We start from the raw sequence: 25,118 nt of genomic DNA, 5'->3' as shown, positions 1-25,118 counted from the left end.
ACATGGACAGGTAAATTAGAAAGAGTGATTGCAAAGTTTCCCTGTGAATCAGCAATAATGTATAGTCACAGTTATGTCATCCAATAATGGACAAGGTATGCATGTATAGACACAGTGCTGTTGTAAGAGGACAGGTCCAGTCTCACCTTTCCCAGCAGCCCTTTGTGTTTGGAGAAGATATTTCCTCCGTTCTTTACCGCCACGTCCAGAGTCCTCCTGTGTAGCTCCACGATCGACACACTGAACTCAAATCTGACAACACACACAAACACAATTACACAATGATTACCAGTACACCACCAGTAAATCCATTGATGTCCGATGGTAAGAGTAGTAAAGAGGAATGTCGAAACTTACATCTGGTCGTAGACAGGGTTCAGTGTCTTCTTGTGCGTGTGGGTTTTCCTCCTCCCAGACCGTCGCTTGTCAGGTAGAAGATAGAGCCGCACGTATGGATCTGACAAGTGATCTGTGAACGCAATCAGGTTTCTGTGGGGAGAGAGAGAGACATGAAAACACAGGAATAGAGCAGGACAGACCGATAACGTGGACGATCCAGGGATAGAATAGATCCATTCAGGGCGGCTACTGTAGCTCATCAGTCATCTCATTACATGTGCCCTCCTGGAGTCTGAAGTGTAAATCAATGTCCTATTGCAAACTGAGTAGTTTGACACAATTAAGTTAGCTGGATCATATCCTTTGAGTTAACAGAAAACAACTATCAAAATAAAAAAAGAAGCTTGTACTGTACATTTAAAATAGAGTGGATTAAGCTGATACAAACGACGCCTTGTCCAATACTTAGTGTATAGACTAACTACAGTCCTGTATCTGTCCCAAATGGCACCCTAATTCCCTATATAAGTGCACCACTTTTAACCAGAGCCCTATTTGCCCTGGTCAAAAGTAGTGCACTATAAAGGGAATATGGTGCCATTTGGGACTCGGCCTAAATCTCCCATCATGTCACTTACCGACAGGCGTGCACCACCACGATGAGCTTGTTTCTCTGAGAGCTGTGTCTGACAGTCAACTGCACTTCACCCAGGGGGAAATTACTGGCTGAGCCACTGTGGACAGAGACACACACATTAGTCTCTTTGTTCTGATCACATTAGGTCTGTAATATAATCTGCAAGTTAGTCAATAAATCTGTATTCTATGCTTTAATTATGTCACAATGTGTTGTGTATGTGCACAAGCCTGCGTGTATGTGTTTTTGTGTGTGCTTGGTTTCATGCATGCTTACTTCTGCAGCTCTCTCAGCCTCTGCTGGAGCTCCTGTGTGGCGTAGGGGTTGGAGATGTCTGAGGCGATGCTGGGGGTTGACCCCCTGTGTGCCAGGTGTTTCTGAGAACCAGAGATGGCCAGGTTGGAGGTGCTCCTACCTGCGTCGGCCAGGCCGATGCCTACCGGTCCCCCTGAGTAGGGCTCGTCATCCCCCCCTCTCCTGTGGAGCTCCTGGGTGGAGGTGGCCACAGAGCTGGGGAGGTCCAAGACAGGGACAGGGTTGGGGGGTTCGGAGACTGACGGTCTCTTCATGGGGATGGGGTTACTAGTGCTAGCCTTACGAACCTGCACCGAGGACGTCTGGTCTGACGCTATCAGCTTCTCCAGACACAGAACCTGCACAAGTGGGACATAGAGGTTGGAGAGGGTTAAAAATAATCATACGAGACACATTGCTTGTCTTTATTGAAGAATGTGTAGTATATCGTTTTTTATTTTTAAGCAAAAATGTAAAATAATTGCAGTCAGGTTAAACATTTAGCAGGGAGAGTACTAATGTGAATATGACTACGTACCAAATGGCAACCTATTCCCTGCATAGGCCTGGACAACAGAAGCGCCCTATATAGGGAATAGGGTGATCATTTGGGACATAGACAATGTAAAAGAGCCCTATTCAGACCCTCATGGACCCTTACCCTCAGTGCAATCTTTATCTTGAGGGTGCAGCTGGGCCCAGAGTTCTTGAGAGGGAAGCGCTGGTGTAGTGTCATGTCCTCAGCCTCTAGGAGACGGACCAGGGGCAGGTTCAGAGTCCCCAGAGAACACTCATGTTTCTCATCCTTCACCTGAGGAGAGGAAATGGGACACACAATCACACAGCCACAGCACAAATTGCATCAAATTTACAGCAAAACAATTAAATGAGGCAAACTAGAGGCAAAGATGTCTTAAAACAGTAAAATCATTGAGTGTGATTTAAAACAGCAGGCAAAATCAACTCCATCTCACATCATAGCCACAGAGATTAAATCAGACACATTTGCCATACTAAATAGCTGACATTTTGAGGTCCCTCAGGAGGGAAATCATGCTTATGTACCTCGACCTCCAGCTCTTGGCATTTGGGGTTGTGGATGAGGAAAGTAAACGCCTCTTCCCATACAGGCTCGTTGGTCTTATACCTCGTCTGGTTAGGGAAGGAGGATAATGTTAGAGACTGTATATCAGCAAGGACATATTCTATTCACATTGCACTGGAAATACCTATTTTTATATGGTTAATGTAACCAGTGGTAGAAAAAGTACCCAACTGTCATACTTGAGTAAAAGTAAAGATACCTTAATAGAAAATTACTCAAGTAAAAAAGTGTCACCCAGTAAAATACTACTTGAGTAAAAGTCTAAAAGTATTTGGTTTTAAATATACTTATGTACCTTTGGGTGTCAGGGAAAATGTATGGAGTAAAAACTACATTATTTTCTTTAACTTCTTCAGGATCGGTGGGACCCCCACAGGGCAGTTGAGCTAACATATGCTAATCGCATTAGCCTGAGGTTGTCAGTAACAATAACATTTTCCAGGACATAGACATATCTGATATTGTCAGAAAGCTTAAATTCTTGTTAATCTAACTGAACTGTCCAATTTACAGTAGCTATTACAGTGAAATAGTTCCATGCTATTGTTTGAGGAGAGTGCATAGTTATGAACTTGAAAAGTTATTAATAAACCAATTAGGCACATTTGGGCAGTCTTGATACAACATTTTTAACAGAAATGCAATGGTTCATTGGATCAGTCTAAAACTTTGCCCATACACTGCTGCCATCTAGTGGCCAAAATCTAAATTGAGCCTGGGCTGGAATAATACATAAGCCTTTCTCTTGCATTTCAAAGGTGGTAACCCCCCCCCCCCAATTTTTTTTTTTTTTTTGTATTTTCTTTAACAGATCTAATGTGTTATTCTCCTTCATTCATTTCACATTTCCACAAACTTCAAAGTTTTTCCTTTCAAATCAAGAACATGCATATCCTTGCTTCAATACCTGAGCTACAGGCAGTTAGATTTGGGTATGTCAATTTAGGAGAAAATTGAAAAAAAGGGACAGGTCCTTCAGAGATTTTAAGAATGTAGTGAAGTAAAAGTTTCCAAAAATATAAATAGTAAAGTACAGTACAGATACCTCCCCAAAATACTTTAGTACTTTAAAGTATTTTTACTGAATGTAAACATACAAATGTAGGATCTAAAAAATGTGTTATTTTGCTTGAGCTTACCTTACTCTCATAGGTTTTGTGGCCGACTGTGAATTGTACAAAGGGACTCGGGACACTGCTCACTTTCTTACCAGACTGTGAAACAAGAACAGGTTTCAAACACATAATAACCTCTAGCCCTGTGAGATGTTAACTTCATAACTGTATCACCCTAGCCTAGTATCAAGTTCAGTATTTAAATATCTAATCACTTAAAGATCAATTCCGCATTTGGGGAAACAGCGCCACTGTTCGCCCCCCAATACCTTTGTTACAGTTTTTGTTTTATTGATGAAATGCAGAAGTGTGTCCAGCAGCATGGTAGAAAAAATTGCAGTACATATTCTGCTGTTCTATCACACGTGCAATGATTTCCGAGCTAAAAAAACTAACAATAGTTGTTAGCAGTTTTTCTTTGGTGTTGTAATATCCCGAACTGATGTGGCAGTTTCACCAATTAAGAATTGTAGCTTAAATAATATATTTCATTATGTAGAATGGGTACATTCTCAACAATATAATTCAAATGTATTTATAAGGAAGATGCTCTATATTTGTGAAATAAAGGTTATGTTCAAAGTGATTTCTGTAAAACTAACCATGTGGATTGATCCCTCATTGGCTAAATATGGCAGCATAAAGACTTGAGATCAGGAAGTGTTGAAGTTACATAAATGTATATAGAAGAACCCCATAACAGGAAATAGAGTTGAAATTGTAAGAGAGGAAATGCTTACATAAAGATATATTTTCTTGGTGCATTAATCATCTCATACAACACATTTTTTTATATACATCAGAATATTAGAATATAGTGCATGGGATGCAGTTTTAGTCCACAAACACAATTAGTAGAGTTTAATAATTAATTTCACAAAACAAGGAACGCAAATCAACTTGCAAGGCATTTTTAATGCTCCAGCAGCGCTCCTGTAGAAATACATGGGTGGGGAACAACTTGAAAGCAATATTACTCACGGGGATCGAATCAATCGATACAGTTGATGCCAAATGGTAAACTGAATTGCTTTTCACTAAATCCACTTCCTAATAGAAAAAGCACAGTACTTTACGTGCTTCCCGTACTACAGTGGAACTCTCTGGTCACAGGGTAAACAGCAGTGTGTTTCTAGGCCCTGTTCAAATACCTTAAATTCATCCTTAAATCACTGATCTATAAGTGAGTGCACAGATGAAAACATAGCTTCCACCCCATTGCTTTCACCAGTCTTACTGTATTACAGGAAGGGTGTTTTTATTTAAAAGTATTTAACAGGGCCTTTATTCTTCCTCTGTCTGTCTGTCTGGATGGCTCTGCATGCTCGGTTGTTACATTACCTTGATGGCCTTACTGACTGAGGCCTTCTTCAAACCGTCATGGTTGAATTCTAAAGGATTGCGCTTTTTCCCCCAGGGCAGGAGAGAATGAACACACCAGGTTGGTTATTAGGAGAGAGCATGCAAGGAGGAGGAGGAGCAGGAGGAAGAAGAGGAGGAGGTTAAATCATGATTGGAGCGACGATGAAGACCACACACCAGACGACCCCAAAACCAGGACGCCAGGGCAACAGGTAGAGACAGAGACAAAAACAACATGATGAGCACAAGGTTAATAAATCATGAAGTGTATTGACAACGACATACCCAGGAAAAACCCAATGGGAGATAAAGAGGAGCATTCATTATGGAGAAAACAGAAGGACCATTCCAACCCTGACAAGGCTGTCCAGTAACAGGAGTGAGATGGTGTTTGTGAATAGAGAATAATAATTGGGGGTAAGGTTGCAAAATTCTAGTAACTTTCCCAAAATTCGTAGGTTTTCTAAAAATCCCAGTTGGAGGATTCCAAGGATAGGACGGAATCTGTGAGTCCTCCAACCACAAATGGGGATATTCACGTTTGTACTTTTTATCTATGAGATTCCAGATACATTATCATCTCTTTATGGGTAAATGGAATGGAGTCATTCTCTTGATGAGTACTTTCGTACAACACAGACAACATCATTTCTATCAACAAATACATCTACAGTTCATCCACAGAGCGAAGCATTTCATTTAGAACGTAGCATATCCTTGCATTCTGTATCACATTAGTTATTCATTATCTGTTGTTAAAAATGATATTTTTGTTGTCAGCTACACATCTCTGGAGAATTGTTAACATGTCTTGACAGGTCATGTCACTGACTCCTTCCCAAATGGCAAACTAATCCCTATATAAAGAAAAGGGTGCCATTTGGGATGCAGACCATGCCTTGACAAGTCATGCCATTGCTTTTGGACTGAGTAGTGTGGGAGGCATGTGTAACAGGAGACTGGCATCAGGAGATGCTTTGAGATGACTGGTTATGTCTGGAGTTTGAGACAAGGCGGGGCAGGGTCAGTGTCCTGAGGACGCCCGTGTTACAGGTAAGAGAGCATTTGTTGCTGGGGCAACAACCCACTAACGGGCAGGTAATGGCTGGGTGAGCGGGATGGAGGGAAAGCAATCTACAGACAAGCCTCCTAACATGCCTCTGGCTCTTTTGCACCGATATCTTTCTCACCGAAGTCCTAGCCTCATAGTTATGACTGACAGCCTCACTGTATGTTTTATGCAAAATATTAAGAACTTATACGTGCATAAGTCATTCATACGACAGTCAACATGCTTATTGGAATTTCTTTCTCATTTCAATCGTCATAATTACAAACAAAAATCACACTGTGAAAAAAAACTAGGATGCAAAATACCAGAGGACTCACAAATAAGGTCCTATAGAGAGAGGCTGTATTCTCACAAAAGACTAGGCCCGAAGCTCTCCTCTCTTTTAAGTAGCCAGAACCCAAGTTCCCCTCGAACACACTCTTCAGAGGAGGAGGGAAACGGAGAGAAGAAAGCAAAGAAGAAGAGGCTGAAAAGAAGACATGTGAAGCAGGGTTTGCCTATGCTATGCATTTATGCAAAAATAGTCCAAAATAATTCTGTGATCTCACAGGTATTATAGAACAGTATATCAACTTCAGCTACAATAATGTAGCCCTTTGGCAGACTATTAGTGTGAGTGGCCAGTTGAGACGGAGGGAAGAGAGGTAGAGAATAAACATTAACATTATCACGAGGATAAAAATATTAACATTATCACGAGGATAAAAATGTACATGATCCCGAGGATAAATATTAACATTAGCATGAGGATCAATAACATGAAACGAGGATAAAGATTAACATTATCATGAGGAGATGAGAGTGGGAAGGGAAAGAGTTCAAGCAGGAGAACAATCAGAAGAAGAGGAGAAAGAGGAGGCAGGTGAGAGAAGCTGGGGTGAACTGGGAGGCTCATACTGTCTGATGACTGGTAGACTGGCACAATAATACCTTGTTTTATGGCCTTTGAGGAAACTTTACATTACCATCTCCTAACTAACGCATTAAAGAAGCTGTGCTGAGTTAATGCAATGTAGTGCGTTTTCCCATCCAAGTTATAGTTTAAAATGGGGCCAATGATTGATGTTTAAGCTCTGCTACTGTACACATAGGCTCCAGCAGAACGGATGATCAATCTTAAGGATATAGTAGCTGTTGTCGTTCTTCCTATTCTTACAGTGAGTTTACCACAGGTGAAGTGACTTACTGGAAGGTTCCTTGCTGAGTCCAGGTAGACCACCAGAAGGGCAGACGACAGGCCATCGTTAGCCTGGCCTTTATCAGCCTTAATACTGGTCAGCACCTAGCAGAGAGAGAGCGGAAGAGGACCAGACCATAATCAATAGTTACAGTTTGTCACTCAATTCAAACTGTATTTGTCCCCTTAGGACAATGGTATTAGGGTTATAACGGTGCTTCAAACAGGCACAGAGGCAGTAAATAGGAGACAAAGAATGAATGCTGCGCTTTAGCCAATACTGTAGGAGGTGCAATTTGTACTGTTGGTCAAACATAGAATGATACGAGTTATCTATTCTTGGCTTCAGAGCTGATATAATGGACTGCAGAAATGCATTGTGTGTCCCAAATGGCACCCTATTCCCTATTTAGTGCGTTACTTTTGACCGGAATAGGGTACCATTTGGGCAACACCCACAGCATCAGGTGTTACAGGGATCTGTGAGTGCACTAATGGAACAGATGTTAAATAAGCACCACAGCACTAGTTCAAACAGGGTGAGCACTCCCTCTTGGATTCCCCAACCTATCCCTCTAATCTGCATGTTTCATTTACTCACTCTCACGTGGATGTAGAAGGGGAATATGTAGACCCATTAATGTTAACATAGAGACTGATCTAAAGTAGCACTCAGAAAGACTATATAGTGCATTACTTTTGACCTGATCAAAAGTAGTGCACTACATGGGCAATAGGGTGCCATTTTGGATGCAGAGTTGATAAAGGTGTACCTGATCCAGCTTTTCAGGAGTGGGGAGCAGAGACAGCCACTCTAGTTTTAAATGCAGCTTTCCGGTGTTCACCTCCTCCATGACAAACCACTGGAATGGAACACATTGTGCTGGGTGATCGCATATACGGTCTTAACAATTGAGTGTTTTTATTAAGAACGAAAGAAGTCATAAAATAAATAAAACTTTACCTCATCAACTTTCTGTTCCTTCTGAAGTTCAGCCACATCTATCAGTAAACTGCAAGGGAAATATACAAATGCTGTGATTTCGTTGGAGAGAGGGGCTAACAGCAGAGGTCACGCTTGATGTTCAAGTGATTTTGATGGCTGAGGAAGGACCCCAAAGGATTTGGATCTATCATTAACCTTCCTAGGAAATCATCCTGGTCCGTGTCCTCATCAAATAGCTCTATCTCCAGGTTCTGTGGTCCTGAGTGCTCATACACCAAAGCCTGAGGGTCACATTCACACATACAGTATTTACAGACCTTTTGTGTGGCATACAGGACAACATATTGGTAATGTACTGTAAAAATGTCTCTAATGTCAGACAACCCACCCACTCCAACATTGTAAGAGAGTCCCATTCAGTTTCTTCAATAAGACATTCTCTCTAATACTGCCGACATAAGAATCATCCTAAGAACACTTCTCAAACCTCCCTGTGGACACTTTAAAATGTTCTCTACCTCATAGACTTCGTTCCACTTGGGATGGATGTTCTCCTTGACCACCTTGCTCTGGAACAGCTGGTTGCCGATGTGAAGGACACCGTACGGGTCTGACTTGCCCTTGATCAGACCCCCCAGAAACTTATCCTTCCCTAACAGGTCCTGGGCCTCCAGGAAGTGAATCCTCAGGACACCCTAGAGGAGAGAGAGAAAGACAAAACACTAAGTTCATACATACTGTATATCATAGTGATTTCATGTATTACATTTACATTGGAATTCAATAATGCCACAAAGGATGGGTTGCATTTGAACATAACAACAGTAGAAAAAACATTGATTCATTTATCAGGCTTGGCTTCATATAGTGGAATATGTGTTTTGCTTTCGGTGGTGAGTGGGAATCCTCCCTACTTTAGGTATTGGGAAACGTAGCTGAGCCAGCTGAGCCTCTCCCACCAGAGGAATGGTGATGCGGTTGGGCAGGACCAGGTAGCTGTAGATGATGTCTTGGATCAGGTTATCACACAAGCCACTAACAGGGAACACAGACAGGTATATAGGTTATAAGACACACAGTCCAGGGGACACTGATAGAAAACATCTATCTTCCATTCAGGCTGCTGCTACCTCCATCCTGTTTCAACCAACATTCTGCATCTCAAATGGCACTCTAATCCCTATATGGGTCTACAGAAGTGGAGTAAATTGGGGGTAAACATTTTTTTATCACATTTGTATCCTATTTTTCCCAAACTTTCAGCACACGTGTATACAAGTGTATAAAATCGAGCACACAGCCATGCAATCTCCATAGAAACATTGGCAGTAGAATGGCCTTACTGAAGCGCTCATTGACTTTCAACGTGGCACCGTCATAGGATGCCACCTTTTGTCACATTCCTGCCCTGCTAGAGCTGCCCTGGTCAACAGTAAATGCTGTTATTGTGAAGCGGAAATGATGGCTGAAACAGCGAAAAAAAAAAAAAAAAAACACCTGTCCTCACTTACAACACTCACTACCGAGTTCCAAACTGCCTCTGGAAGCAACATCAGCACAATAACTGTTCGTCGGGAGCTTCAAGAACTTTTCGTCGGTTTCCATGGCCGAGCAGCCTCACACAAGCCTAAAATCATCATGCACAATGCAAAGCTTTGGCTGAAGTTGAGTAAAGCTCTCCGCCATTGGACTCTCGAGCAGTGGAAACACTTTCTCTGGAGTGATGAATCACGCTTCACCATCTGGCAGTATGATGGACGATGCACAGCGCCAACTGTAAAGTTTGGTGGAGGAGGAATAATGGTCTGGGGCTTGTCATGGGGTTCGGGTTAGGGTTCGGGTTAGGCCCCTTAGTTCCAGTGTAGAGAAATCTTAATGCTACAGCATACAATGACATTCTAGACAATTATGTACTTCCAACTTTGTGGCAACAGTTTGGGGAAGACACTTTCCTGTTTCAGCATGACAATGCCCCCGTGCACAAAGTGAGGTCCATACAGAAATGGTTTGTTGAGATCGGTGTGGAAGAACTTGACTGGCCTGCACAGAGCCCTGACCTCAACCTCACCAAACACCTTTGGATGAATTGGAACACCGACTGCGAGCCAGGCCTAATCACCCAACATCAGTGCCCAACCTCACTAATACTCGTGGCTGAATGGAAGCAAGTCCCCGCAGCAATGGTTCTAGTGGAAAGCCTTCCCAGAAGAGCGGAGGCTGTTATAGAAGCAAAGGGGGACCAACTCCATATTAAATGCCCATGATTTTGGAATGAGATGTTCGACAAGCAGGTGTCATGTCCACACACTTTTGGTCATGTCGTGTACGTCAGGTAGACAGTATACAGTATATACTACTTACACACTTTGGATTACATATTTGAACTATTTACCTGAATTCCTTACCACCCCATAAACATTACTGAATAAAATTACAAATTGCAATAAAAAGGGAAAACCATGCACAGTAGTGATCATTTTGATAAACCTATTATAATACTCATTTTATGAATTTCATTTGGATACAAAAATTTACAAAAATGGTAAAAAACATGATTTTTAACCAGACTTTCCAAACCTTTAAATTTAATTGAGAGTTTTCTGTAAAATGTTCATTATTGATTGTATGAATCTGAAACTTGTTGATTTAATAACTTATGCATTGTTGGATTCTGGGTGAAACGCTGAACATGGTTATACTCAGAAGTATAGGAACAGTTAGGAAAGAGACATGAGGGGAGCCATAATGAAGCTTTGGAGGGGCTGAGTGCAGGGAACACGATCGCATGAGGCAGTACTGATAAGGGGAGAAACTGTTGAAGGATCATATCACTTAGCTCCCTGCTCAACAATAATGATGCAATGTTTCGAGATGAGGAGACCACCCAATGTGGGGTATGAATACCACCACAGGGGAAGCCATGTCTGTGTCTGAATTACAGCTGTATATCGGCCCTTTGGGAAGAATTAAACTTGGTTAAGCTTCTCTAGTGTCCGTGGGTTATTGAAAATTAGAACCTAACAGCATCTAATTATTTATGTTTGTTACGGATACAGGTATCCTGTGTGTGTATCCTGTGTGTGTGTGTGTTTCTTTTCTCTCCTTCTCCCCTCACAGGTGAAAATCATCACTCCCCAATCAGTCAACAATCAATCATCAATCTGAAGACACACCTCCTCCTGTTTCCTACCCTATCACAGTTCCTTCCCCATGGTTTAAAAACCCCATCATTTGTTTGCTCTGGAGCTCAATCTCTTTGTAAATGCCATGTTTGTAGATCTCTGTTCTTCGTAGATTTCAGGAGCTCAATCTCTTTGTAAATGCCATGTTTGTAGATCTCTGTGTTTCACTCTCTTTTTGTGGCTTAAACCTCTCCTTTTGTTTGAGCACCTCCATAGCACTTTGTCATCACCTGTGAGTATTGTTTTTGGTTATGGTGTTTGTATTTAATTGCTGGTGGGAAAAGGGGAAACCAAGACAAGTCGCCCATGGGCATACACTACCCGTAGGTAAACTTTGTTAAAAACACTAGTTAGAACTGGGCGGACCACCCACTGTATTTTTGGTTAGTTAGCTGTTGTTAAAGTAGGCTAGTCTAGCTTAGGGGTGTTTTTGCATATTTGTTTCTTTCCTTGGGTCCAGCTCAGCCCCTTTTCCTGCTCCCTCCATTACCGTGTGTTTATCAAATAAACCTTGAGTTTGACGGTAGATTTCAGTTGTCCTGGTTATTACGTTCACACTTTTACTTTGTCACAATTATAATTTGCATGAGTTATGTTACGCGTCTCATTACCATCCCCCCTAGACTGTCGGGCCAAAAGGGATTCGTAACAATGTTATATGTGTAAATTATGACTTTAGCCCTGCTGGCTATGAATTTCAATACTCTACATTTTTCCACTACCCACAGTGGTCCTCTGTAGCTCAGTAGGTAGAGCATGGCTCATGCAACATAAAATTGAAGATAGCCTCAATGGCGCTGCCCACGCAGTCACAGAATCGTTAATAGCAGAGACACAAAGATGAGACCTCTACATACATTATCTCTAGTGTCAATTGTCTCAGTTGTGAACATTTTGATTTATTTTGGACTTTATAAGACTCCCCATAGCTAACATATGGCTGGCTATCTTTCATTTGGACAGATGTACATACCAGCAAACATATTTTAGTCACAAAACCGTACTTGACATATTTCTTGATATATTAGATGTTCGGTACTAGTGACACTTCTTAAAAATACATTAAGATTGACCAATATGTTAATTAATTTTCTCCAAAATGTTTGCAGAAATGTGGCCATAGTGGAGAGGGGTGCAATCCCATCACCTAGTGATATTTGGGCTATAACTGGGCTAATAAGTAGCAAATAATATTAACAAATGTGCATACGTGGCTACATGCAGTTCTTGCTTTGATCTCAAAACAATCGCGACTGCTCATGCTGTAAAACCATCCAGTTTAAAGTGAATGGCACAAATCCATATATGGCAATGGTGTATTTGCATATAGGCCTAATTACGGCTCTGATTGGTTATGGTGCACCAGTCTGTGTAGAGTAAGGGCCAGAGTGTGCCTTATTCAATGCAAAAAAATCCTACTCTGATGTGCTCTGCTTGGACAAAATTTCTCGCATAGCTAGTTTTGCACACTAAGTCTGCATAGTTTGTTTTGTTTCGGGATGTTGCATTGAAAGTGGCTAATATTGTGTTGATTCGATCACAATTCCTACAATAAAGGGAAACGTTGAAAGTGTTAACGGGGAAAACTCTAGAAAGTTGAGTGAAGTTCAATCTCGTGTTTCTCTGCGCTGGCTGATAATTCTTCTGCATGGCAGTCCCTGGGAGCCGGCGCACACACAGGGTAGCTTAGAGGGAAAATTGGATGGGTGGAAAGTGTTGGAGTTGGGGGGTGTAGCCCTATACAACTCTGACCTATTGGCAGGTGTAGAGGAGGGGGGAGGGGTCACCGTCTATGCCCCAAATGACATCCTATCCCCTATAGTGCACTACTTTTGACCAGAACCCAATGGGGCCTGGTGAAAAGTAGTGCACTATATTAGAAATAGGGTGCCATTTGAAACAAGCCCTATGTGTCACTGTGTTTGACAGCAGAAGTCAAGGGCACTGTCACAGTCTGAAGTCCAGAGGCCCAACCTCCCTCCCTGCTCCCACCCCCACCTGACTCATACCATAGACCTGTGCCAAGAGACATTACACTACCATCTGCAGCTGGCACCATCTGTCTGAAGTTGAAACTAGACATGTGACAGTGGTGTGCACACACAGAAACTTCTCCACTTCCTAATAGTCTATTTATGGGCTCAGTGTAGTATCCCACAACTTTCAATGGCTCCACTACTAATCCTTACAGGAAAATGGATATCCTGTATTTAAACTGGAGCCAAGACGAAGCTTATCGTAAACGGGGAATCAAAACAACAGTCAATGTTACGTTTCTCTAACACCCACTAGATGGCAGCCTTGTAGTGAATGGAGAACTCCCTAAGTGGGTGTGTTACTCCCTCAGAGCTGGGTTTAATGGTGCAGCCGGGCCTCCCCCATCCCGTCCTCAAGATTCCTCTGAGGTTACGACATATTCTATCTTGTCTATAAAAGGAGGTTGTTTTTGGTGCTGGGGAAAAAAAGTGTGGATGCGAAATATGTAGAGGCCAGCCCGCTCATTTCTGGGTTTGTTGCAGAAGGAATGTATTTATTGCTGGTGTTCAACTGCAATTGACTTAAATTATAATTGATACTTTTTGTCTGTAGGAAAAGATCAGCAAAGCTACAGTTCAACTTTCCAGACTTTATATCTTCAGAGCAGGTCTGTGTGTTGGGGGAGGAGGAGAGACCACTTCCATTCCAGTAATGAAAAAAGTGGTCCCAGACAGGGGCCAAACACACACACTTAGGGGTGAGCTGAGGTGCCTGCTGTTTGAGAGTGAGATGCAAATCATACCAGAGGAAATGTGAGCCTCCTACACAGAATCCTCTGTCTGTTCAGACACACACACACACTCTCTCTCCTGGTAAGCTACAATTAAACTTTTCAGACTCTTTAGACTCAGAGCGTGTCTGTGTGTAGGAGGGGGGGGGGGGGGGCAACTGTGTGTGTGGTGGGTGTGTGTGTGTGTGTGAGAGAGAGCGTTTGAGGCAAGGCCGGTTTCAAATTGTTTCCTGCAAACCCATATAAAGAGGAAGGCTACATTTCACAGGAAGGAGTGTCATACAAAAACAAATACATCAGGCACCATACTTATTTGTTTAACTGTGGACCTCGATCAGGGACCTTAACTTACTATCAAACCACTGCCATATAGGCCTAAACATACAGTAACTGACAAAATAAAGGAAACACCAACATGAAGTGTCTTAACAGGGCATTAGGCCACCACAGCTTCAATACACCTTGGCATAGATTCTACAAGTGTCTGGAACTCTGCTGACGTGATGTGACAGCATTCTTCCACGAAAAATTCCATCATTTGGTGTTTTGTTTGATGGTGGTGGAAAACGCTGTCTCAGGTGCCGCTCCAGAATCTCCCATAAGTGTTCAATTGGGTTGATCTGGTGACTGACACACGCACCCTTTAAACACCCTATGCTATTTTGAGTTCCCGCTTTCAAAGTCACTGAGATCTCTTCTTCTAGCCATGGTAGAAAAAAATATGGGCAACTGGGCACTTTTATACATGACCTTAAGCATGATGGGATGATGATTGCTTAACTCAGGAACCACACTTGTGTGGGAGCACCTGGTTTTAATATACTTTGTATCCCTTATTTACTCAAGTGTTTCCTGTATTTTGGCAGTTACCTGTATCTCTGCATGGCTCTTCATTGAATTTAGTATATTCAAATGGCCAAACATTCACTGTAGCATTTTAACACAGATCCCATCCAAGCTTCAAAACACAACCACCTATTGAATCACATGTCAACTTCTCTGACCATTCCATCATCAACTTCTATAAATATCAACACTTAGATCAAATAAACTAGTTATAATCCCCATTCTAATCTATTAATTCAATCATTTCAATAGCCACCCTAAGGGATTCCAGGGGCTTTTCAGGGGGAGGGCTAGCTCGGTTTAGATGACTATTTATAGTTTAAAGATCAAATTAAACAAAGGAAAATGGAGGGCCCACATCACTACAATGGGGATCCTGTCTGTGTGGTTAGGGAATCTCTGAATCAGAGAGGTACATGGGGATGCGTTAATCAACATCATGTCATCGGCGCCCAGGGAGCAGTTGTTGTTGGGGGTCAACTGCCTTGCTCAAAGGCAGAACAGCAGATTTTTACCTTGTCGGCTCTGGGATTCAATCCAACAACCTACGCTCCTACCCGCTAGGCTACTGGCCGCCCAGTTAGTTGCTCATTTCCTTTTCTCATGTGACTTCTAACAGTATTTTTCAGGGAGACTACCCTTGACCACTGTATTTCCATTGGTCCATTTAGCTGTGTTTCATTTGATCCCACTTTTGGGATAAGTGAGCATATCACATGTGGACAGTGACCGCATTTGACAGAACTTGAAGAGTGAGATGTTGAAACAAGCTATGGGGTCCAGTAGTATATCCATGTGATGGCTTCTTGTCCTCTAATTGCAGCCCTCCACCACATGGCTGCTTTGCATGACCTCACAGTGGTGTAGGACTACTTTTAACACACAGCTACAGGACCAGCTTCCCAAATGGCACCTTATTCCCTATGGGCCCGGGGCAAAAGTAGTGCACTATATAGGGAATAGGGTGTCATTTTGGATGCAAGCAGGGAGAGCTATGCTGACCATTCTCTCTCCTTATCCCTCACAGACTGCAGCTCTGTCTGAGAAAGTGGACTGGCTGTTAGTCATTTATACCTGCCATGGTGTCATTACCGACACACAGTAAAATGCTACTATACTAACACGTACGCATATGCGTGCCATACAAGCACAGGCATGCGCATATGGGTGCACTCCCTCCCTCCCTCCAGCCCTGAAAGCTGCCACCTGGCTCTCTCTCTCCACAAAAATGAGGCCTTCATGTTAATGTCCCCTAGCGCCTGTCTGTTTGTGCTGCCTGGGTAGAGTCCAAAATAGCATCCTAATTCCCTATATAGTGTACACTTTTGACCAGGATCTGTCAACACTGGAGGGACAGAGTTGTTTAAGCCTAACACAGGAGCCGTAAACAGCCTAGTAAACCTTAGCCTTTAGGCTCTCACTGACACAATGAACTTCATGATATAGATACCTTTCCCTTCTCTACCTCCTCCCTTCATCCCTGGTAATTGGTGATCACATTAAAAAAACTGGTTGCCTCTAATCTATTAGCCTATTTAGACTGATAACAAGGTGTGTCCAAAAATGGCAACATATTACCTATATAGTGCAATAGTTTTACCAGGACTCAGAGCTCTGGACAAAAATAGTGCACACTCGGGAATAGGGTGCCATTTGGGATGCAATACAGATATCCATTTACAATGAATGTGTACTGTAACTGTAAACAACACCCTCTGAGTAAACAAATACCAGAACTAATTTCCCTATTCAGACTCCCTGACTTTTTCCACATTTTGTTGCGTTACAGCCTTATTCTGAAATGTATTAGTTTTTTTTTATCCTCAGAAATCTACACACAATACCCCATAATAACAAAGCGAAATAGAGATTTTTGCAAATGTGTTAAAAAAATAAATAATTAAAACCTTTATTTACATAAGTATTCAGACCCTTTGCTATGATACTAGAAATTGAGCTCAGGTGCATCCTGTTTCCATTGATCACCCTTGAGATGTTTCTACAAATTAATTGGAGTCCACCTGTGGTAAATTAAATTGATTGGACATGATTTGTAAAAGGCACACAGCTGTCTACATAAGGTCCCACAGTTGACAGTGCATGTCAGAGCAAAAAGCAAGCCATGAGGTTGAAGGAATTCTCCGTGGAGCTCTGAGACAGGATTGTGTCGAGGCACATATCTGGAGAAGGGTACCAAACCATTTCTGCAGCATTGTAGGTCCCCAAAAACACAGTGTCCTCCATCATTCTTAAATGGAAGAAGTTTGGAACCACCAAGACTGTCCGCCCAGCCAAACTGAGCAATCGGTGGAGAAGGGCATTGGTCAGGGAGGTGACCTATAACCCCATGGTCACTCTGACAGAGCTCCAGAGTTCCTCTGTAGAGATGGGAGAACATTCCAGAAGGACAACCATCTCTGTAGCACGACACCAATCAGGCCTTTATGGTAGAGCAGCCAGACAAAAGCCACTCCTCAATAAAAGCGGGCACATGACAGCCCGCTTGGAGTTTGCCAAAAGGCACCTGAAGACTCTCAGACCAGGAACAACAGAATTCTCTGGTCAGATGAATCCAAGATTTAACTATGTGGCCTGAATGCCAAGCATCACATCTGGAAGAAACCTGGCACCATCCCTATGGTGAAGCATGGTGTTGGCAGCATCATGCTGTGGGGATGTTTTTCAGCGGCTGCGGCAGTCAGGATCGAGGCAAAGATGAACAGAGCAAAGTACAGAGAGATCCTTGATGAAGTCCTGAGCGCTCTGGAGCAGGTTCTCAGACTGGGGCGAAGGTTCACCTTCCAACAGGATAACGACCATAAGCACACAGCCAAAACAACACAGGAGTGGCTTAGGGAGAATTCTCTAAATGTCCTTGAGTGGCCCAGCCAGAGTCCGGACTTGAACCTGATTGAGCATCTTTGTAGAGACCAGAAAATAGCTGTGCAGCAACGCTCCCCATCCAACCTGACAGAGCTTGAGAGGATCTTCAGAGAAGAACAGGAGGCACTCCCCAAACACAGGTGTGCCAAGCTTGTACCGTCATACTCAAGACAAGGATGTAATCACTGCCAAAAGTGCTTTAACAAAGATCTGAGTAAAGGGTCTGAATACTTATGTAAATGTGATATTTCAGTTTTAGATTTTTAATAAATTTGCTAATATTTCAAAAAACCTGTTTTTGCTTTGTCATTGTGGGGTATTGTGTGTAGATTGAGGGAAAAAAACAATTTGAACAATTTTAGAATAAGGCATAATAAAATGTGGGAAAAGTCTAGGGATCTGAATACTTTCCACTCTATATTGTGGGTTAGGCCAGTTCTAACTATTTGGGGAGACCTCTTCTACGATATGTTACTCCAAATGTCGAGATATCCGATATAATAATTTGTACCATTAATGACAAAATCATTCCAGACTGTGAAAATTGTGTGCGTATTCACAATATTATGGTCACATTCTCATTAAATAATATTTTGTATGGCGAAAAATAGGCTTAGTTAATTCATTTAGACTTCATTTTCAACATACTAATAGAGGCTAACAGATACATATGCACAGTTTTGATTTGTAAAGTTCAAATAGAGTATAGTCTTCCACATCACTATAAATCGTCAATATCAAATATGATGTGATTAAATCTAATAAAATCGGTATATCGGCCCAAACCTACACCCCACCCATCTGGAGTGAGAGAGAGTGATAAGGGCTTGGTAGTGCTGACAGAAGCTATGTAAGCGAGACCCATTACAAGCAGGGTTTGCAATCTTGCAGTTGTCACTTACTTCAATCCTGGAATGTCCAACATATTTGTGAGGCCTGTCCAGTTTATATCCAGCAACTGGAAGAAAAAAAGAAAACATGCCTTGAATGACAGAGAAAAAAACTAAACGTTGATAAACCCATACAAGGAACACACGTGGACCACAAACACAAGTCATTTTATTTCATTGAATTCATTAGTCATTTAATTTAGAAAGTGACTCCAAAACTAGCTTTTGTCCTCTAAACGTAGGGAGAGCATTCTCACTAAGAGGGCAGCAGCCTGCTCCATGGAACTCCTAATCAATAAGACTCTGTTTCAGTACAATGCAGAGAGGACATGTGTATGGTGGGCAGGCTCTAGCTCTGTGCGTCTCCTGCCTTGGTCTGCATCACTCACTGGGCTCCTAAGCACTGAATGATAAAGCTACTGCAGCACATCTTTATGAGGTTCTAGTCCAGCTACTGTTCTCATCTAGCTAGTCATCGTCATAAAATGTCATGAACGGATTAGAAATGAGGACAGAAGAGACAATTAGTGCAATACTTCAAATTGTTACATACAAGTTTAACAAAGCAGAAACATTCGCAAAACTGAGAAAATCGAGACTAATCAATATTGATGAGTTAGCTCTGTTTTAATACGGGAAGCAATAGAGTAGGCAAATAGTAAATCGAAGTCCAAACAAAGAGAGTAATTTCAAAGCACTTTAAGATCGGTTCTCAGTGACTCATTATCAGGAGAAGAGGAATTTCCGATGGCTAAAATACAGTTACTTGGAAGCAGTTCAACAGCTAATGAAAGCTCACAGCCCGTGAGGAGTACAGTTTCCTAATGAAACAACAGCTAATGAAAGCTCTCAGCCCGTAAGGAGTACAGTTTCCTAATGAAACAACAGTTAATGAAAGCTCTCAGTCCGTGAGGACGACAGTTTCCTAATGAAACAACAGCTAATGAAAGCTCTCAGCCCGTAAGGAGTACAGTTTCCTAATGAAACAACAGCTAATGAAAGCTCTCAGCCCGTGAGTACAGTTTCCTAATGAAACAACAGCTAATGAAAGCTCTCAGCCCGTGAGGAGTACAGTTTCCTAATGAAACAACAGCTAATGAAAGCTCTCAGCCCGTGAGGAGTACAGTTTCCTAATGAAACAACAGCTAATGAAAGCTCTCAGCCCGTGAGGAGTACAGTTTCCTAATGAAACAACAGCTAATGAAAGCTCTCAGCCCGTGAGGAGTACAGTTTCCTAATGAAACAACAGCTAATGAAAGCTCTCAGCCCGTGAGGAGTACAGTTTCCTAATGAAACAACAGCTAATGAAAGCTCTCAGCCCGTGAGGAGTACAGTTTCCTAATGAAACAACAGCTAATGAAAGCTCTGTCTGTGAGGAGTACAGTTTCCTAATGAAACAGCTAATGAAAGCTCTCAGCCCGTGAGGAATACAGTTTCCTAATGAAACAGCTAATGAAAGTGCTCAGCCCGTGAGGAGTACAGTTTCCTAATGAAACAACAGCTATTGAAAGCTCTCAGCCCGTGAGTACAGTTTCCTAATGAAACAACAGCTAATGAAAGCTCTCAGCCCGTGAGGAGTACAGTTTCCTAATGAAACAACAGCTAATGAAAGCTCTGTCCGTGAGGAGTACAGTTTCCTAATGAAACAACAGCTAATGAAAGCTCTGTCCGTGAGGAGTACAGTTTCCTAATGAAACAACAGCTAATGAAAGCTCTCAGCCCGTGAGGAGTACAGTTTCCTAATGAAACAACAGCTAATGAAAGCTCTCAGCCCGTGAGGAGTACAGTTTCCTAATGAAACAACAGTTAATGAAAGCTCTCAGTCCGTGAGGACGACAGTTTCCTAATGAAACAACAGCTAATGAAAGCTCTCAGCCCGTGAGGAGTACAGTTTCCTAATGAAACAACAGCTAATGAAAGCTCTCAGCCCGTGAGGAGTACAGTTTCCTAATGAAACAACAGCTAATGAAAGCTCTCAGCCCGTGAGGAGTACAGTTTCCTAATGAAACAACAATGCACTGATTCACAGCAGAATTTTTTTTTAACTATCCAAAATACATTCATTTGAATTGGTTCTAACTGACATTTCCAAAGCAAAGCATTGATTTATACTTTATAATAGAATATGTTATCTACTTTCATCATGTCATATCTTTGAAGACTGCTACAATGACCACTCCAGTACCTGGTAAGACAGTTATCACTTTGACCTGAACAGTGAACACGGACATTAACCTTAAAAACACAGTCTAGAGCGGAAAGCAATTTCTTGAGGAAAATTAGCATTCAAAAAAGAAAAAAGAATGCAATACAGTACAGGCCCAGGAGACAGACATAAGGCTTCTAAGATTCTCACTACTAAGGGCAAACTATACCGAATCAGTAACTGTTCATTCTGCACAGGTTTTATGGAAGGGATGACTGTAGGCTGTACAGTATGTGGCAAGCATAGTCTGTATCCTAAATGGCACCCCTTTCCATATGTAGTACTTTTCACTACTTTTGACCAGGGTTTTTTACCAGGGAATAAAGTGTCATATGGGACACATTCCTAGTGCGGATTGGATAGCAAAACAAATACTGTAACGCCAACTAGAAGTTTTCAGGACAATGCCAGAGTCTGTGTGCAGCAACAGTGCACTAAAGCATCACAATACTACACAGACTGCAAAACCACTCAGCACAATGGTAAACATTTAGTAGGCTCAGGAATGAGTAGGCACTGGACAGTGTTCCAGGGACGTAACCGAAGGAATCAAACTCTGAGAATGCTATGTCGTGACAGTCTATGGGAACATGACCTGGCTAGCTATGTTACAGCGTTAGTCTGTGCACCCCAAATGGCACCCTATTCCCTGTATTGTGCATTACTTTTCCATCCATTTGGGATGCAGCCCATGTTTTTCTCTGTGCCAGTAACCAAGCCAGGAGTCCTGCCCACTGAATCATAGGGCACTGAATGTCTCCATCTAGGCTATGCTCTCTTACTTTATGAGTCATGGTTGCAATAAAGAAAATGTAATGATAGTTAAGCAATCTACGACTATTACCTAGCACATCAAATTAACTCAGTGTTCTCTGTATCTAAAAATAAAAACATTGACAGACATGGTGTTTGAATAGGGAGGGTAGGCCTAACCCAATTCTAGGCAAGGAATCATGGCATTGTCACGTTAACGTTTCCTACCACATCATTTAGGATAGTCAAAACCTACTTACCATAAAAGGACTTATTAGTCAAATCAAATCACATTTTATTGTTCGCATCCACATATTTAGCAGATGTTATTGTGGGTGTAGCGAAATGCTTGTGTTCCTAGCTCCAACAGTCTACCAGTTGTCATGGTTACAAAATACAAGTAAACCAAACACGGGGTAATATGATGTCATGTCTCATGTGCCAGTGGTCAGGGATATGCCTCTGAACTGTGGGATGTGTGTGTGTCAGGGGACTCAGGGTGAGATTACGTTTCTAACTTTGTTCACGTTTAAGCTGCTCACTTAAGAATATCTGCAAAGTTGAGCAACAGGCCATTAAGCAAATCAGAATGTCAACATTTGTGTGATTTAAGATGAGGATTTGACTTATAGCGTCCATAAGCACAGACATACTTAGTATGAAGAATAAAGCTGTTCAAGTACACCTTAAAAATACTGTCTAAATGTGTGTGGCTATGGAACGAGAGCGCATGATATAGCCTATGGCTAAATTCAGGCTTGTCAATCATTTCTGTTTGTTCAATTGTCAAAGAAACATTTCCAGAGACCAGAGGTGACATTCAAACATGTATTCTCCCACATTCTAACAAGTAAAGAGCTGCAGGCACAAGCTTTGACACAATTATATTCTGACTGCGACACAGCAACATTCCTTCCCATAAAGCTCTAATATAACCTAGCCCTAGGCTACACAAGGTGAACAGGTAGAATGATCATGTTATTCAACTTCTAAAATCAATCCAGAGATCTATGTCAGGATAAACTCCGGTATCCCGAATTCTGGTAACATAAGCCCAAGCCAACCCAGTAATGTTTAAATGAGAAGCATGCCTACTTGTTCAGAATACAACCAGGAAGAGTGAACTGAACCGACTTCACAGAGAACAAAGGCCGATTCACACCTACAGTGAGCTCCAAAAGTATTGTTTTTCTTTGTACTCCAGCAATTTGAAGTGATACAATGACTATCAGGTTAAAGTGCAGACTTTCAGCTTTAATTTGAGGGTATTTTCATCCATATCAGGTGAACCATTTAGAAATTACATCACTTTTTGTACACAGTCCTTCCATTTTAGAGGACCAAAAGTATTGGGACAAATTCACTTACATGTGTATTTAAGTAGTAAAAAGTCAAGTATTTGGTCCCATATACTTAGCACGCAATGGCTACATTAACCTTGTGACTACAAATTTGTTGGATGCATTTGCTGTTTGTTTTGAATTCGTTTAAGATTGTTTTGTGCCCAATAGAAATTAAATGGTAAATAATGTGCCATTTTGGAGTCACTTTCATTGTAAATAAGAATAGAACATGTTTCTAAACACTTCTACATTAATATAGATGCTACCATGATTACGGATAGACGCACAAATGTCATACCCACCCAAAATGCTAACGTCCCCGTTAATGTAATGGTGAGAGGTTAGCATATGAATTTTGTTCGTCTAACTTTCTCACTCATTATTCACAAGCTTGATGTCGTTATTGCGTGCTATGAATATGGGACCTAATACTTCACTCTTTACAACTTGAATACACATAAGTGAATTTTTAACAACACTTTTGGTCCCCTAAAATGGGGGGGACTATGTACAAATAGTGCTGTAATTTCTAAACGGTTCACCCGATATGAATGAAAATACACTAAAATTAAAGCTAACCTCATAGCTATTTGGGCTCCCGAGTGGCGCAGTGGTCTAAGGCACAGCATCTCAGTGCTAGAGGCGTCACTACAGACCCTGGTTCGATCTCGGGTCTGTATCACAACCAGCCATGATCGGGAGTCCCATAGGGCAGGTCTTTACTGTAAATGAGAACGTGTTCTCAGTCAACTTACCTGGTAAAATAACAGCTAAATAAATATATAAAACAATTGGCACAGCGTCTTCTGGGTTAGGGGAGGGTTTGGCCGGGGTAGGCAGTCATTGTAAAATAAGAATGTTGTTCTTAACTGAGTTGCCTAGTTAAATAAAAGGTTAAATAAAAAATGTATATAAATCCAAAGTGCGGGTGTACAGAGCCAAAACATTTGTCACTGTCCCAATACTTTTGGAGCTCACTGTATATTGTCTTGTCATGCAAGGAGTGGCACATGATGCCTTACCCCAAAATGCACAACATAAAAACAGGACACAAGAAGGAACGTGAGATAGTGATGAAGGGAAGGAAGATCAGCTTGTGAACATCAAGTGATGACGCTCTCATCATTTGTTGAAGACATGGGCAGGGCATTTATGATGATTTTCCTGTCTCCAGATATTGACACAAATGAGTTTTACTGCCTGCTCCATTGTCCTGACTGATATAAAGAGTGACTGGCACGTAGGCTGCACAGCGATACGAACCGCTGCCGGCTTTTATCTGGCGAGGCAGGGCGGGGTGGCAGAGTGTGCGTGCACTTCCTGTGTGCACCACTTAGTCTTCAGAACAGGCCACACCACCACACTGTGCTAGCGCTTACAGGAACAGACAAACATGAACACGCAAGGGCTTCTGCACAGACCCTGTCACTAAGCCTTCTGTACAACACTGTAACACACTGTACCTGGCTGTACAAACTAAGTCATAACTCCTATCAACAACAACCAAGTACCAGTAAAAAAAACATTGATTATCCAAAGATAATTGTTTTAACAACAACATTCAGTGATGTTTATAAATGAGAGCACATGATGGGTATCTCACTGTAATTACATTGGGTTGAACAAATATCATCCATTAGTCAGTGGAAAGAAAAGGTGGTTTCCTCTTTGGTTTTGACCGCATGGCAGGAGAATGCTGCAGCATCAAACAGTCCTGGTGAGGCCTTTTATCCTGGCTGGCTGCTCTGCTCTACTTTCAAACACACAGCCGCTACGCTACGTAGCCACAGCAACGCTGCTCACATTTACACCACACTCTTGGCACGCTCCTCCCTCGCCTCCAGCTCAGACGGGGCACTGTTTACCAGCCAGTCGAATAGGCTGCCTTTCCCCACTGATGGTAACTCTGAGAACAAACGTCTACACAACTCAGGGGACAGATAGACTGTCTGTCAGGGTAGAAGGGCAGGAGGAGTATGAAGGCACAACGCTTTACAGGTAATACCTTCTTCAAGGGGCGGTAAATTCAAAAACAAATTCAAGACAGGGTAGACCTTACATTCATTCTTAAGAAGGTCTCCATGACTGGACCACAGGTCAGAGGCCATTGTGGACAAGAACAATGTCCCAGATCTGTCAAGAGAGCACAAACAGATCTTGGACCAGGTTAAAAACAGTCCAGTTGAGGAGAGATAGAACTC

General features: G+C 42.0%; 1 protein-coding gene across 11 annotated transcripts in view; it reads right to left on the bottom strand.

Moving 5' to 3' along the window:
- The window catches only part of LOC139376044 (extended synaptotagmin-2-B-like), a 49,984-nt gene that overhangs the window by 1,936 nt on the left and 22,930 nt on the right, over positions 1-25,118 (bottom strand). For 3 of the 11 annotated variants that reach the window (XM_071118158.1, XM_071118157.1, XM_071118159.1), the window contains exons 8-22: positions 18,628-18,683; positions 8,962-9,082; positions 8,566-8,742; positions 8,243-8,328; positions 8,066-8,114; positions 7,875-7,964; positions 7,111-7,206; positions 6,242-6,343; positions 3,515-3,589; positions 2,336-2,422; positions 1,932-2,081; positions 1,253-1,629; positions 978-1,073; positions 358-489; positions 147-252 (exon numbers count right to left, since the gene is read on the bottom strand). In XM_071118158.1, the coding sequence (XP_070974259.1) occupies positions 147-252; positions 358-489; positions 978-1,073; positions 1,253-1,629; positions 1,932-2,081; positions 2,336-2,422; positions 3,515-3,589; positions 6,242-6,343; positions 7,111-7,206; positions 7,875-7,964; positions 8,066-8,114; positions 8,243-8,328; positions 8,566-8,742; positions 8,962-9,082; positions 18,628-18,683 (1,800 nt within the window). Of the gene's footprint in view, positions 1-146; positions 253-357; positions 490-977; positions 1,074-1,252; positions 1,630-1,931; positions 2,082-2,335; positions 2,423-3,514; positions 3,590-4,831; positions 4,895-6,241; positions 6,344-7,110; positions 7,207-7,874; positions 7,965-8,065; positions 8,115-8,242; positions 8,329-8,565; positions 8,743-8,961; positions 9,083-18,627; positions 18,684-25,118 lie in introns of all 11 variants that reach the window. The other 8 variants (XM_071118161.1, XM_071118160.1, XM_071118162.1 and 5 more) reach the window with 3 other exon arrangements.

The sequence above is a fragment of the Oncorhynchus clarkii genome, chromosome 20, assembly GCF_045791955.1.
Source record: "Oncorhynchus clarkii lewisi isolate Uvic-CL-2024 chromosome 20, UVic_Ocla_1.0, whole genome shotgun sequence".
NCBI lineage: Eukaryota > Metazoa > Chordata > Actinopteri > Salmoniformes > Salmonidae > Oncorhynchus > Oncorhynchus clarkii.
The sequence above is the reverse complement of the archived record's forward strand: the minus strand, read 5'-3'. Positions and strand labels throughout refer to the sequence as shown.